A 15,750-nucleotide genomic window follows, 5' to 3' on the forward strand; every position below is an offset into this window, starting at 1 on the left:
GAGATGCAACATGGGGGGTTAAGGGGGTAGGAGAAGAATAAATGAAACAAGATGGGATTGGGAGGGAGACAAACCGTAAGTGACTCTTAATCTCACAGAACAAACTGAGGGTTGCTGGGGGGAGGGGGTTTGGGAGGAAGGGGACATTGGGGAGGGTGTGTGCTATGGTGAGTGCTGTGAAGTGTGTAAACCTGGCGATTCACAGACCTGTACCCCTGGGGATAAAAATATATGTTTATAAAAAATATAAATAAATAAATAAATAAAAGAAATAACTCTACCTATTATTTTATAAAATTATAAAATCTTATAATATTTTATATTATAAAATATAAATATATATATATATATTTTTTTTTCAGTTGATGCTTGAGTTTTTCAGGTTTTCAGTCAAGTGACGATCAGGTTGTCTCCGTTTTTCCTATTTATACTGGTTACTTTATTCTCTGGCGTAATTGCGGCTTCATTCTGTTTCCCCGCTTGCTTTCCTCACTGTGGTTTCTGCTGCGTTCAGAAAGACCCGTGAGGTGGGTCAGGTACGGCCCTGACTGCATTTGCTGCTGTCTGCTTTTGATCACCGCTCCTGACTTCCAGCCTTCTGCTAACGGCAGGGTCTGTTTCTGTATCGTTTTCTCAGTCCTTTTATTCTATTTCATAGTGTTCATTTTTTCTGCCTTGTCCTCCTGCTATTCACGGAGTCCCTGTTATGCCCCAGGTGTGCCCTTCCAAGTGTCCAGAGAGGGGTGAGGGTCCCCCCACACACGCCCCGCTTCTGGCTCAGAATTCTCTGGGGGAGCTTAGGGTCTGCTGGTTCTGTGATGCCTCTTCTTCAGAAATATATGTAACCTCTTTTTCTTCTGTGCTTTTTTTTTTTTTTTTTTATGTTGTAGAGTCCTTTTTTTAAAGCTTCCAACTAGCCATTTTCCCTCTCCTCATCTTAATCCATTCCTGAGGGAAGAGGATTATTCCTGGCATCGGTCACACCCCCAAAAGTGTAAAGTCCAGGAGGACAGGCACTGTGTCTCTGCAGCCTTCCGGCTCTGTGCCCCCAGCAATAGCGGGCACATAGTAGGTGCTCATTATGGACCAATTGAAGGAATGCACAGTCTGGTTTTTCTTCATCACCTGACAGTTTAATTTGGCATTGTTGGACTCCTCTTGCCTTTTAAGTTGGAGGATAGAGGTTACCGTTTTACATGACCAGTGTAAAGGTCCTGTGGCCGGAGGAGATACACAGGGAGCTAGCTACCAGCCAGGGAACTTTTTCTGGAAAGGTGTTTGGCTCTGTGTTTTTGAAATCACAGCACTAGCATCTTACTCCCCAAGTCTGGTTTTGAGTGTAGTCTGCCTTTGCTCTCCACCAAGCCCCTGAGCTGCAGAATACCCCCTGTGCCAGGGTGGGGTGTTAGTGGGTGACATGCAACACTGGATTCAGTGGGCTGGAATGTTTCTTCCTAGTCTTAGGGAGAAGGATGTCAAGGCAGGGCCCTGCTTTCTTTTTGGTGTGACCACTTTACTCTGCCTCTATAAATACTCCTGCTGGGGTGCGGAAGGGACTTTTCATAGAGTGGGCCCATCTCGCCCATCGTCCTCCCTGGCCTCTGCCCCTGCCTCCCACCTCTCCATGTTAGGAAGAAACTGTGGGTACCGTCAGACAGCCCTCCTTTCCCGTTATTTTCCCTGTTTCCTTCTTAGTTGTTACTTAGGCACTCTAATTTTTTGCCAGTCAAAAAATGAAAGTAGCAAGTCATTTCTCAGCAGCTGTCTTCAATTGAGTTTCCTCTGTGCTCTAGTTGACAAATAATTTCTTGAGGGTTTTAGTATATCCTCTCTGCCTAGTTTACTGCTGATGCAGCTTTTTCTCTGGTTTTTAGTTTTATTCACTCATTTTAGTTGGTTTCTGGTAGGGGTGGGCCATGAAGATGCCTTAACCAATGTTCTAAGTTAGATGAAAAATATATGTATCTGGGCTGTTCTGTTTTCTGATGATTTAATTATTTTTATATCAGTTCAATGTTCATTAAACTGATTTTAAGTGTAAGATGCTATGGTAAATGTCAGAGGAATGTCAAGATGAATTTCATGAGGATGATAATCATTCTCAAAAAATATTGACAAATTTGGGCGCCTGGGTGGCTCATTCGTTGAGCATGTAGCCTTTGATTTCTGCTCGGGTCATGATCTCAGGGTTGAGGGACCGAGCCCTGAGTTGGGCTCCCTGCTCAGTGGGGAGTCTGCTTCTCCCTCTCCCTCTCTCTTAAATAAATAAATAAAATATTTTTAAAAATATATCAACACATTTAAAGAAGAGAAACAGGAAAAAAAATAAGGTTGAGAATGGGCTCAGCTGCACGTAACTGAAAACTTAAACAGTGACTTAAATCAAGGGTTTATTTTTCTCTGGCTTAGAGGAGTGCAAAATGATGAGTCTAGAGCTAGTGCTAAAGGATATTGTCAGCTTACCTGGCTCCTCCTTTTGGCTCTGTTATTTGCTTTGGCTTTTGTCCTCAAGACCCAGAATGGCTGCCGCACCTCCGTGGTCATGCTGTATTCCAGGCTGAAAGAATGAAGAAGAGGGACTGTGTGGCAAGACAGAAACCTCCTTATAAGACTTTGTATTTTTATTTGGGAAGGAAAGCTCTTGATGGTAACTTCCCCTTAGGTCTCACTGGCCAGTACAGTACCAAGTGGCTACCTCCAGCTGCAGGGGAGGTTGTCAGGTCTGGCATAATTCTTAGAGAAGTGAAACATGTAAAATCCAGCCCATCAACTGCTGGCAGCCAAGTTGTCTGTGTCCCCCCAGCACCCGCTGGGCTGTCTGAATATACAGTCATCCCCTTCCAGGAAGAAGACGCAGGGCTGCCTGCCTCTCCATCATCCAGTTTCCCCAAGAAAACCCTATGCCGCCCGGTAGTGCTCCCGGGGACCACCACCAGCACGCACACCTTGTCCGAAGGCTGGCTCGCCTGCATGACGCTGACCTTCCCATTGGTGGCAGTGCATGCCCGCTGCTGTGTCCGCAGTCTTTCCCTGTCATCTTGACCATCACGTGCCCATCTGGAGACCAGTCCTTTGTGCCAGTGAGAAGCTATGGGGCAGGGACCGTGGCACAGAGCAGAGCTAGACTAGAGCCTTCCAGCAGGGACAAGCCTGGTAAGGCCATGCAGCTCTCCTTCCCAGACTTCTGAGCAGCACCACCACAGGCCCCAAGGGCTTTGGCGTCTGGCTCCGTTTGCTTCGCCCCCAAGTACACCAGCTGCCTAGAGAGCCTGCCTTCATGTGCCCTGGAGAGCTTGGAGTGCTGGTTCTGGTCTCCATAAACGCCTTCAGGCTGGGTTGGGGCTGGGGGTTGGGGAGGTCAGACCATGCTTTAACAAACTCTCCTCTGGAGAACGTGCTCACCCTCCTTTCCCTGACGCACCCTTCACCCTTCAGTGTGAGTGAACTACCTCGATTCCCATTTCAAACCAACATGCAGGTTTAGTTTTCATTGACTGGGAGTCGCAAGTTTTCCTGCCAATGCAGTATCTCTGAATTTGCACCTGTCCTTGCCTTTTCTCCCCTGGACCCAGTTCCTGTCCCCCTGCCACCACCTGCCAGTGTAGACAGCTCCATCCTCCATGGGTGATGTGTCATCTGAATCCCCAAGGAGGCCCAGATGCTTGCTTCTCACCCCTGCTAGTCAGACTGGCCTGGTGCCTAGTTCTCTCTCGTTTTGGGGTATCAGCAAGAGCTTGGTTTCCAATTCAGAGCAAAGGATGCCGTGTGTCCTTTATTGAGCCCAAGGAAGGAAACACAAAAATGAGTTTTAAGAGAGTAGGACAAGGTTAGTACTTTCAGTGCTAGAAAAAGTTTTTGCTCAGCAGCTTTATGTTTTAATATCAGAATGGTGGGGGTGGTGAATTCGGAGACAAAAAATGAAAAGGGCATATCGGTATTTTGTAAGAAGATACAGGGTGCATTTTTTTTAAAAAAGATTTTTATTTATTTGTTTGAGAGGGGCAGAGAGAGAGTGAGAGAGCAGGAGCAGGAGCAGGGGGGAGGGGCTGAGGCAGAGGGAAAAGATGGGGCTCCATCCCAGGACCCCAAGATCATGACCTGAGCCGAAGGCAGAGGCTTAACCCACTGAGCCACCCAGGCACCCCACAGAGGTGTATTTTTATCTGTATTTATACCTTGGGATTTTTTGTTGCTGTTGTTGCCATCACCAGAATTTTGAACAGTTTAGCCTTTTAATTACAAATAATCAGTTACTTTACTGGAGTAGTTGAATGCTGTGGTGCCTGGAAACTACTGTACCTGGGCAGGTGACTTCGGGCTGCTGTGCTCGGTCGTCCCTGTGCCTACTTTTTACTTTGTCACTTTCCCCTGTTGCTGTTCTCTGCTGGAGTTTTTAACCGGCTACCTTATTTTGTACACAGCATAACTGTGGGGACGAAAGATAGCTCTCCTGTGTTACCCAGAAAGTTCACGGAACTTATAAAAGCTTGGAAGCTCAGAGGGGCCCTCGAAGACTCAACTTTGCTTTAATCTAGTCCCCAACTAAGAGACCGTTTTGTTGTTGTTGTTGTTTTATTCTTCAGATAGGTACTGAGTAAAGATTGTCAATGAACCATCTGTGAGAGCTGGCAAAGTCAGTTTCCCTTAAAGGGACAGCCACGTCATTAAGAGAATTCTTCCATTTGTTGATTATCTTAAAAGTATTTCTTAGAGTCTTTATGCTAAAAAGTTGTCTTGAACGTCTAGGATAATGAAGTGGCTGGCATAATTGCATAACTAAATCACTAGGGGTAAACAAAAATTTTCCATGCAGAAGACGATCACGATGCATTAGTAGAGGTATGTCTGTGCATTGGTCCCAATACAAAGTGAACAAGTAAGCAAGCCCATTTTACTGCCCTGTTACGTGTGTAGCAAAAAAAAATATTCAAATGTGGGTTAAACACTAAATCCTGTCAAAATCCAAACGATACTTTAAATGAGCAATAATCTTAATTCTTTATGTGAAAGGTTTATTGTAAAATAGCTGCTGTGTGGATAGTGACACTTCAACAGTATTGAGATGAAACTGAGAAAAAGCTCAACTAACCGTCCCTTCTTGCCAAACTCATATTTCAAAAGACATGGTTTCACTTCTTACAAGTTTAATATGCATCTGTTATATGGAAAAGTTTTCCAATTAGTCACAAACACTGTAAAGTGTTGTTTATTAAGTATAGTAAGAAGAAATGGTTCTTTATTGAAAAGGGGGGAACCCCAAAATAGGATGACAAAGTAGAAAAGCTTAGAGGGTTCAAGGAAAAACTAATTGAAAGAACAGTCGTGGGATCTCATTCAGTGTTACATTATTAACTTAGATATAAGCAGGTTTTATTTATGTATTTATTTAAACAGACCTGATAGATATTTCATTTCCCTTTTCTGAATGCTGACTATAAATGCAAACCAAATGCTTCCTGGTGAATTGCCTTGGGGACCACACGTAAATGTTTCATTTTGGTAACAGTATTGCTCAATCAATTTGAAGTATGAGTTTTAATTTGGTCCTAGGATTTTTTGGATCAGCTTTGGTTGTTAACTAAATGGGAAAAAAGACAGAGGGAAACAGGAAGGCCCTGTAAGTTCTTAACCTTCGCAGCTGTGTTATTAAAAATTTCTATAAAAAGTCTTATCTTTTAACCAGAAGTGGTTATGGTTTGTAATCAGTTACCCCTGATTGATACCCTTTAATGTGGCTGGGCAAAAGAATACTGTGTCTCTCATCCCCTGACTTTTCATCTGAATTTAGCAGTAAGCAGAAGAATTACCACCTTCTTTGATATGTGGGTTGGTGAGAGCACTGTGTCAAGAGGGTCGCTGAGGCTGCCAAGCCAGGAAGCCTAAAAAACTCATTTACATTAGACATTGAACCATTTGAAGCTTAAGCTGTTAATAGAAATGAAGAGAGAGGAGGAAATCTTCACTACAGCTATTAAGTAAAAACTACATGCTCATTTTAAAATCAGAAAAGACTTAATTCCTGCCTCTTAATTAAGTTACATCCTTTTGAACCTTGGGATCAGCTAACAAAACTGATTCCATTGCTTGGACACACACAGGAGCAAAACCACATACAGGTTCATTAACTGCCTGTTCCTGTCAGCTTTGTTACATGCAAGAAGTTTACAGAGAATACGTCTCAGGTTTGTAGGATTTGGATCCCAGTGTTGCACGGTATCTGCTTTCAGGGATAATGAGATATAATAGATCACAAGGATAATTTGAAATCTATAGAGAATCTCAAACTCTCATTTAGCCGGGGGTTTTAATCTTTTGACTAACTCTTTTACCAGAGTTGATAATTATCCAAATTGATTTATTGGAATTTTGTTTTTCACTTAATTCTTTAGGAGCCCGTGTTTAAAAAAAAAAAAAAAAAAGTGAGATTTTAAAAGACAGAGATAAAATCAGTTTGTAGATGACCAGTTTTCTAATACCATCCTTGTAGTTATTTTAAACTGATGATCTTGGGAAATAAAGTGCCTTCATTATGCTTATGCTCAGAGAACAGTAGTTCTTAGAGAATTGAGCCTTTAAAAAATAACCTTCCTTCCTCCCTCCCTCCCTCTCTCTTATTCTCTCCCTCTTCCTTCTTTTTTTCTTTTTCTTTTTCATTCCTTTCCGTTTCTCTTCTCTTTTCTTTTTTCTTTCTTTCTGTCGTGCAAGTATAATGTGTATACTATTGTGTATAAATGTCACGTATGGCAGAAAAATGAAGAGTTATTTGTAAATGAAATTCATATGCTCTTATACCAATGCACTGTGTTCATAAAGTGTGTTTTAAAATATTTAAAGTGAAAGTTCTCGTGGTTTCTTCCCATGTCCCTGAGTTATCCACACCCTCCTTTTTTTTTTTGGAAGTGCCATGTTTCCGAGGTTTAAATACACATAAAAGCAGTTTGGCACTGTAAAGTGCTTCAAAAACATAAGTTTTCTTTTTTACCATTATCATTTTTAATACACATTGATGAAAGGGCTGGTCTCCGCTGGAGCCATAGAGAAGTTACTGGGCTCACAACATAGAGGCATTCAGAGCTTGTAGGCAATGCTTTGTTGTCTCTAGAAGTTACTTAAGACACCGCTTTGAAATGTTAAGTTTAAGCTTAGTGGCCAGAGACATATTTCACCTAAAATTCTAGAAATCACATTTCAAGAATTACCAAGAGCGCCTCACTAAGTCCTCATTTGCTGGGCACTGTGCTAAGTGGTTTTGTTACTGTGAAACACAAGTGTGTCTCTTAAATGTGTCATATGGCGTGGACAGGAGTGCGTAAGTCAAGGGTTGTTGGTCCCTAGGGACACTTAGCTTGGGGAAACCAAGATGGTGGGATCGTTGCATTTGGGTGATTGAAGGATTATGCGAGAGAGGGATCCCTCCGTATCGCTCGAGGAGAGAGAAATGACAAGGAGGTATTTTCAAGGAAGCGGATTTGGCTTGGTCCGAAGGGAACTATCCAACAGCTAGAGCTCTTCTACACAGAACGGCGGAATAACTTCCCATCCCCAGATTTGGAGATAGCATCCATCTGATAGGTAGTCCCGGGGTTCTAGAGATCAGGACAAAGAATAATGCCAGTTACTCAAAGTTCCCTTTGACCTTAATTTAAGGTTGTATTATTCTTCAAGTTAGCTCCTTGTTATAACCACTTACATCCTTTGCCAGAGCCTTCTGGCAGAACTCCTAGGCAGTTCCCATCAGGGGCTTTTGCTTTCTTCCAGCCCGGTGGGACAGGCGTACTCTTGACTGTGTCAGAATAAATATATGTTATATAGAACATAAGTAAGAACTTTTCTCTGGAGAAGGCAGGCAGACAAGAAAACATATTTGTCGACCCTGTGAATGATGGGCTCTGGAAGAAGGAGGCCCTGATGGGTCTTAGGACAGGCCTTGTGGTTCAGAAGAGATGGGTGGCGTTGCTGCTGAGCTGAGCTTGGGTAGAATACTCAGGACTGCCTATATCCTAAGCACCTTCACAGACCACTGCCAAGGTCTTTGCATGGGGTGCTTCTGGTTGGGTTCATTGGCAGGAATGGTGGTGGGACAGGGTTCCTCCTTGACTTCCTTCCAGAGCCATCCCAAGGCTTGCTGTCCAGTGCCCCGCTCTGGGCTTCTGTCAGATGGGTCACGCCTCATTGGGAGCATTGATTTTATGTTTACGTGTAAAGGGACAGAATATGAGATTACCAAATAAAATATAATTTCAAGTGTTATTAATGAAAGAATATATTACACTCACTTTTAATGAGATCCTGGTGTTGCAGAATGATTCCACATAATGAATCCCAGGAAATCAATGAAAACTTTAATTACAGTTGTATGAGAATATTGCTTTGGTCAATTTTACTTGTTCAGTTTATCAATCCTTTCTGCCTTCCTCCTTCTTTAATTGCCTTGATGAAGTAAGTATAAATGCATTCTTTGTTAGAGTTTGATGTCTTTTAAGAAACATGTTACAAAATGCAGATTTCCTCTTCAATAATAATTATTATAATAATAATCCCAATCAGTTTTTTGTGGACATTACAATGTGTGCAGTTTTAAATTAGGCAGTCTTTCCATTTTGTAAACCGCGTCATTGTTAAGTCTTACTAAAACAGTCCTTTCCCTCTGTCAGTTTTTTGGCAAACCACATTCTGTCTTTTCAACTTAGGAGTTGACCCGTTAGTCAAAATCTGATGTGCTTTCTGTATTCCTCAGTCAAACTCTGGGGCAAATAAAAAGAAAAACAAGATACTTTCTCCTCTGAATTAATAGTTCTATTTTTGTGTAGCTACACTCCCTTTCTGGTTCTTAACAAAGTGAACGTTCTTCTCACAACATTTTTATTTTTGACAGTTTAGTGATTATGAGATACGGTCATATCTACTACAGTGGAATTTGCTCTTTCTTCTTAATTGTTTATAAAACACAGTACAAAATGTGGATGTGGATATTGAGAGATAGCTAAAGTTATTTTGGGGACTCTGGAATTTACTAATTACATACTGAAAATGTTATTGTGCATTTTCTGTGCTCTTTTAACTACCATAGTTGTTTATAAATAGTCTACTTTGGGTTTAAGTTCAAGGCTTTAACATAGAGTCAAGCATTATTTTAGGGGCCCCGGGTGGCTCGGTCAGTGAAGCGTCTGACCCATGATTTCAGCTCAAGTCAGGATCTCAGGATCGTGAGGTTGAGCCCCGCATCGGGCTCCGTGCTTAGCTGGGAATCTGCTTGAGATGCTCTCTCTTCCTCTGCCTTGCCCTTCCCTGCTGCACTCTCCTGCTCTCAAATAAATAAGTGTAAAAAAAAAAAGAATTATTTCAACTGATTGGCTCCATGGGTGGAAACAATTTACTTAGTTCATTTTTAGAGGGAAAGCCCTGCTTTCTCTTTTCCTTCTGGTTCTCCCAGGGATACCGTCAACCTGTCTTCCTGGTGGTTCAGTTGAGAAGTAGCCTGGGTGTTAACAGACTTTTCTTCCAGTCCTGGCTTGTCACCACACATGGAGGAGTTGCCTAACCTCTCTGGAGAGCTTTTGAGTTGTGCAGAAAGCAAGATGACTCATTCTGGGACACCGGCCTGTCAACAAGGCTTGGTGACTGGTGATGGCTTGTATCTATAAATATTGAAAAAGCCTCTTCCCAGAGGTGAGCTGTTCGGAGTATTCTAAAAGGAGGTTTTTTTGCTCTGAAACGGGTGCTTTCCTTAGGAATCATTACGTAGATGCAGGGATGGCTCAGTGGGCCATGAAGTGAGGGGCCGTTCTTTCCTCATTACACACAGGTGAAACGTCCTTTTCCTTGCACCTGCGACGGCTGTGTGCGAGCCTGGGGTCACTTGGTATTTTCTTCTGGGTGTAAGGCTCCATGTGGCTGTTCACTAGTCTGGACTTGGGTGAAATTACTGTGCTTCCGCTCATGGTACTTGAGCTAGAGCAGTGCACACTTTCTGGCCTAGACCGGCCTCTTTTCTCTTGTTTGCCTTCAGCTCCTAATCTTCTGCTTGTCTTTCTGGAACCTTTTATCCAAACCCACTCGTTCCTGTACTTTCCCTGCTACCTGCTTTACACGGTGCCTCTCTCCTCTGTGCTGGAGGGAGATCTCCCAGGAGATGTGGATGTACACCACATTTGGGGACGACGTCGTTAAAGGAGGGACCTGTTGGCCAAAGGACATGTTCAGGTGACCATCTACACACGTGTACCCAAGTCACCTTTGCACATTGTCATTGAGCCCCATCAAAAAAAAATACAGAAATGCCAAGAAACCTGTGCCCTGTCTAGGCCTTAGGGGCTTGTCCATATGGTAAAACAACAGAGAGTTTCTGTGTGCTGCTGCTGAGACTAGATAGAAGCGCGTGCCAACCAATTCCTGACCATTGGGTGGAGCTGTCAGTTTCCCGACCATTTCCTGTTAATGTCAGCGGTGGTGGCCTCTGGTCCCTCCACTGCACCTCTTCCTCCTGGTTGGTGTCTCACGATGTTCTTTGTGTCTGACAGTTTCCTTTTCCCCCATCTGTGAGGTTGTGATGTTTTTAAAAAAGATTTTCATTATTTATTAGAGAGAGAGAGAGAGAGCGAGCACACAAGGTGGGGGGAGGGCAGAAGGAAAGAAACTCAAGCAGACTCCCCAGTGAGCACTGAGCTGGACGCGGGCTCAGTCTCACCACCCTGAGATCAGAGCCTGAGCAGAAATCAAGAGTCAGACACTGGGACGCCTGGGTGGCTCAGTTGGTTAAGCAGCTGCCTTCGGCTCAGGTCATGATCCCAACATCCTGGGATCGAGTCCCACATCGGGCTCCTTGCTCGGCAGGGAGCCTGCTTCTCCCTCTGTCTCTGCCTGCCATTCTGTCTGTCTGTGCTCGCTCTCACTCCCTCTCTCTCTCTGACAAATAAATAAAATCTTTAAAAAAAAAAAAAAAAAAGAGTCAGACACTGAACGAGCCGAGCCAGCCAGGCATCCTGATGTTCTGACATTTTTATACACTTCTTTCCACCGCACTTCGTTGATTGATCTCATCTGTTCCGTCGGGCCCAGTCATGGCCTCTGGGCAAGTGACTCAAGAGCCTTGCTCTCTCTCCTGACTCCCCGGTTCCTTTCCTGACCTCCAGTTTCATCTTCCGTCTGATTGCTGTACATTTTTACATGGATATCCTGTGGTTCTTCAAAAGCAGCACATTTTCCTAAGACCGGCCAGCTCCATCACCTTTCCCTGGACGGACTTCTTTCTGTTAATGTCACACTTCTTCTCCAGGTCACCTGGGGTGCAGCACTTTACCTTTCCTCCTTTTTGGTGGTTATTTCGTTTTGTCTTACTCCTGCTCGCAGTTACCAAGTCCTAATAAGTGACCTGATCAGAATATCCCTTATATCTATTTGAGTCCCCTTTTACTACCTGTAGTCCGAGGGAGTTAACGGTAAAGCCTTTCCAGTTGTTTCTCCAGTGTCCACTGCTTCTAGGCTGACCTTCCAGGAATAGGGCACATCCTTGCCTTGGGCTGGCAGTGACTCTCCTGCCAACCAGACGACATGCAAACTACCCAGCTCGAGGCTCTGCCGTCTGGCAGCCACCCCTCTTCCTCCCCCACTCCTTCCTTTGGACCTGGCATAGCAGTAGCCCTGAAAATCTAGTGGTGAACCACGCAGTCTGCTCCTGCCCAAAGGAGTATCTGGGGAGAGCCTCCCTAAGAAGTCATATTTGAGGGGCACCTGGGTGGCTCAGTCGGTTAAGCGTCCGACTCTTGATTTAGGCTCAGGTCCTGATCTCAGGAGTGTGAGATCAAGCCCCACTCAGGCTTGGTGCTGAGCATGGAGCCTGCTTGGGTTTCTCCTTCTCCCTCTGCCTCTCCCTGTCCACACCCTTGTCTCCCTCCCCACTGCCCGTCAGGAAGGGGACAGGAATCCGCAGGCAAGAAAGCCTGGCCTGCTTATAGAGCAGAAGGCCCTCCCGATGGAGAACAGTGCATAGACTAGAGAGAGGTTCAAGACACATCCACGCAGCAGAAGAAAAAGTTTGCCTTTTAGTCCAGGTGTAGTGTCAAGGACTTTTGAAGCTGAGTGATATGATTGGCTTATATTTTTAAAATATAACTTGGTGAATGCCTGGGTGGTTCAGTCTGCCAAGTGTCTGCCTTTGGCTCAGGTCATAGCCCCAGGGTCCTGGGATGGAGCCTGGTGTCAGGCTCCCTGTTCAGCAGGGAGTCTGCTTCTCCCTCTGCCTCTGCCTGCCGCTCCCCCTGCTTGTGTTCCCTCTCTCTCTCTGACAAATAAACGAAATCTAAAAAATAAAATATCATTTGGGAGGGAGGGGCAAGGTGGAAGCAAGGAAACCACTTAGGGGACAAGCTCTTGCCATTGTCCAGACAGTATAATAGCTTGGACTAGATGACATGTTTCTCAGCCTTAGCCCTATTGATATTTGGGGTCACAAAATTCTTTGTTGTGGGGGGCTGTTCTGTGTGCCAGAGGATGTCAGAGTCATCCCCAGCCAGTGTCTGCCCACCTCCAATGTGACAACCAAGTATGTCTCCAGACATTACCGAAGGTCCCTGGGGGCAGAACACCACCTGGGCTGTGAGTCAGTGGGCCTGATGGTGGCAGTAGAGGTGGGTTTGAAACCGACAGTATTCACAGTCGACGAGAGGTCGAGCAGAGCAAAAGACGAGGGACTCAGTAGTGCTTCCTACGTGTTTGGTCTGAAATCCTGGCTGATGGCGTCAGATTACTTTAGACTCCTGACACTGGTCTCTCTTGCCCCCGTGCCTGTTCTTGGAACTGTCCAACCACTCTTGATGTCCAACCATCCTACCATTCTCCTCCTTTTCTTACCTCCCCTCCTGCAGGTCCAGCTTCAGTGCCATCTTGAAGTTTTCTCCAATCAGCCCACCACTGGTGATCTTTTCCCAGTGAACTTCTACAGCACTGTATCGTACTGCCCCTAGACACTTTCTGGGCTTGTCAGCTTCCGTAAACCCCCCTGGGAAAGAAGGACCAGGCCCTCAGGGAGGGAGCAGCATTGACGGATGCCTGAATTACATGGCTTTGCTTCTGTCCCTCTATTCCCACTGGTGGCTGTAGGATTATCATCTCCTTCTGTTCATCATCTAACCGTAATCTGGACCCCAGAACCACTTCTTTTACAGGTGAGCCTCCTGCTCAGATGGTCTGGAATTGTCACAGAATTGGGGCACTTACTATATGCTGCCCTGTATTAGAATTACTGATGTATGACTGTCATCTCCCCGTCAAACAAAGTGCCTGCGAGCAGGAAGGAGCCGTTACATACCTTTATCCCATAAACTGCCTGATGCCCAGCACAGTACTGATGACAAATTTGGTATTCAGTAAATGTTTGTTGAATGAATAAGTGAATGATTGGATCTGGAACATTGTTTTTTTGTTTTGTTTTGTTTTGTTTTGTTTGTATAATGGCGCTAAAGGAAAATTAGCATTTTTCTATCATGAACACATGTACTTTTGATAATCAGAAAAAAAAATTTTTAATTGTTTTTAATGAGAGAGGATTAGCCCATAGTCTGTGTCACTGCTGAAATGGATTGGCTTGGTTTTTGGCATTTATGGTCTGGAGCGGGCTCTGGTGATAAGATGTCTGCTCTGTTTCTGTCTTGCAGCTCTGGTCGTCAGCACCACTTCAGCCGGATTTGCGCTGGCCCCAGGACCTTTTGACTGGTCCTGCTTCCTGCTTACTTCTCTGGGCACAGGCCTTGCATCCTGTGCCGCCAACTCCATCAATCAGGTCAGTGGGTCACTTTTCAGCTCGATTGTGATATTATTGCTTTTTCCTAGATGGTAATATTATCACATTTTTTTTTTAAAAAAGTCTTCCCCAAACCCCATATGTAAATGAAGAGGTTCCAGGAACTTGGGACACTGCATCTCCTGGAGAGGTCTCTGGGGGACAGAGCTGATCTGTCTCATCTCTTGAGGTGAATGTTTTTGGGGGAGAGAGCAGTCGTGTATTTGCTTCAACTGACAGGAGTCCCTGAGTTAGAAGCATTTCAGAGCCGCCTGACTTTCTGTTCTCATCCGTTTCTGGCACATTCCCCTGAGCTTATCATTTTCTGTGCTCTTCTTTCTTTGGTTTGATTTGTTAGCACTTGTTTACATACATAAAAGTGTACTTCTTTTTTTAAGGTTGATTTATTTCTTTTGGGATAGGGGGCGGGCAGAGGGAGAGAGAGAATCCCAAGCAGAGAATTCCTGCTGAACGTGGAGCCCTATACAGGGTTTGATCGAACGACTCTGAGATCATGACCTGGACCGAAACCAAGAGTCAGACGCTCAGTCGACTGTGCCACCCAGGTGCCCCAACAATGTATTTTAAACAAGCATATCCAGCTTTTAAAAAATCAGTAATTGAATATTCAGTAAACATGGTGTATGTAATCACAGAATATATTAAAAAATTAATGAGCATATTATTTTTTTAAAGATTTTATTTATTTATTTGACAGGCAGAGATCACAAGTAGGCAGAGAGGCAGCCAGATAGAGAGAGAGGTGGAAGCAGGCTCCCTGCTGAGCAGAGAGCCGGATGTGGGACTTGATCCCAAGATCCTTGAGATCAAGACCTGAGCCGAAGGCAGAGGCTTTAACCCACTGAGCCACCCAGGCGCCCCGAGCATATTATTTTTAATGCATCCTTTTGTCCCCCTTTTATTTTACACATCAAAATAGTTTTCTATAAATTAGTTCTTCCCCACCCCCCACTAAACCTGGTCACTGTGGTATGTGCCCCCACGTATCCTTTGTCATCGGATACCAGAGTGAAGAAGTCTTGGCTAAAACTTAGGGAAAATCTTTTCCATCACCAGAACACCCAGGAGGAGTTGGCCCAGTTTTAAAACAGAAATTCAGCTTACGAGCAGGAAAACAGCGTGGCCGAGCGGATGATATCATTTGGTATTCTGTAAAATGTGAGAATTTTAATTTGATGATTCCTCGGATCATTATGCTTTCACAGTGTGTTATCACCTGTTCGGGAAGGGATCAGTCTATTTCAAATAAGGTTTATTTTTTTGTTACTGTTTTTGTTACTATTTTTAATGTCCAGACAGTCTTACAGGGAGATCCAACTCATCCTGCCATACTCCAAACGTACAGTCCCAGCTCGTAAACCACGGTGCGGTTCTTCCAAGCTGTTCTTCCTTCTGCTCCCCTCCCTTGTTGCTTGGCCAAGAAAAGAATCCTAGCTTCACAGTGAACATGTTTTTAATGAAATTTTGAATAGAAAGCAATACAAGCAAAGTGGATTTGTGTTGCTATTTCCGGTCTATTTTTCAAAACATTTTAAAAATTATTACTTTTATTTAGTTATAAATTTATGTCATAAGAGTAAGCCAAAAACACATTTTAGCTTTCAGGTCCCTTTTTTCTGTTGAAGAGCTGTACTTATCCTTGAGATATTAACTGCTGTCTCCTGCTTAAATTAAATAGGTTTAAACACAGATTTAAAGTGAAATTACAGACATTTTAAAAAACAGCAGCAACTAACTAATAAGCACCAAATGGTTCAGAAATCCCCAAACAGTACAAAAAATAATACAGAGTTGCCTTGAGTTTGAGCTGCCATCCCCCTCCCATCCCCCACCCTTAAAGGAAAAAAAAAAGGTAGTTCAAGATTTTATCCTGGAAAAAAAGTCTGTCACTAGCAAGAAAGTATCTACAGAGAAAAACACGGAATGAATTACATTTAGGCAGAAATTTCCAG

At 44.0% G+C, this 15,750-nt stretch overlaps 1 protein-coding gene across 1 annotated transcript in view; it reads left to right on the forward strand.

Moving 5' to 3' along the window:
* The window catches only part of LOC122906777 (protoheme IX farnesyltransferase, mitochondrial), a 131,494-nt gene that overhangs the window by 18,143 nt on the left and 97,601 nt on the right, over positions 1-15,750 (forward strand). Inside the window, exon 4 of the mRNA XM_044249138.1 lies at positions 13,653-13,777. Coding sequence (XP_044105073.1) covers positions 13,653-13,777 — 125 coding nt within the window. The remainder of the gene's footprint in view (positions 1-13,652; positions 13,778-15,750) is intronic.

The sequence above is a fragment of the Neovison vison genome, chromosome 5, assembly GCF_020171115.1.
Source record: "Neovison vison isolate M4711 chromosome 5, ASM_NN_V1, whole genome shotgun sequence".
Taxonomy (NCBI): domain Eukaryota; kingdom Metazoa; phylum Chordata; class Mammalia; order Carnivora; family Mustelidae; genus Neogale; species Neogale vison.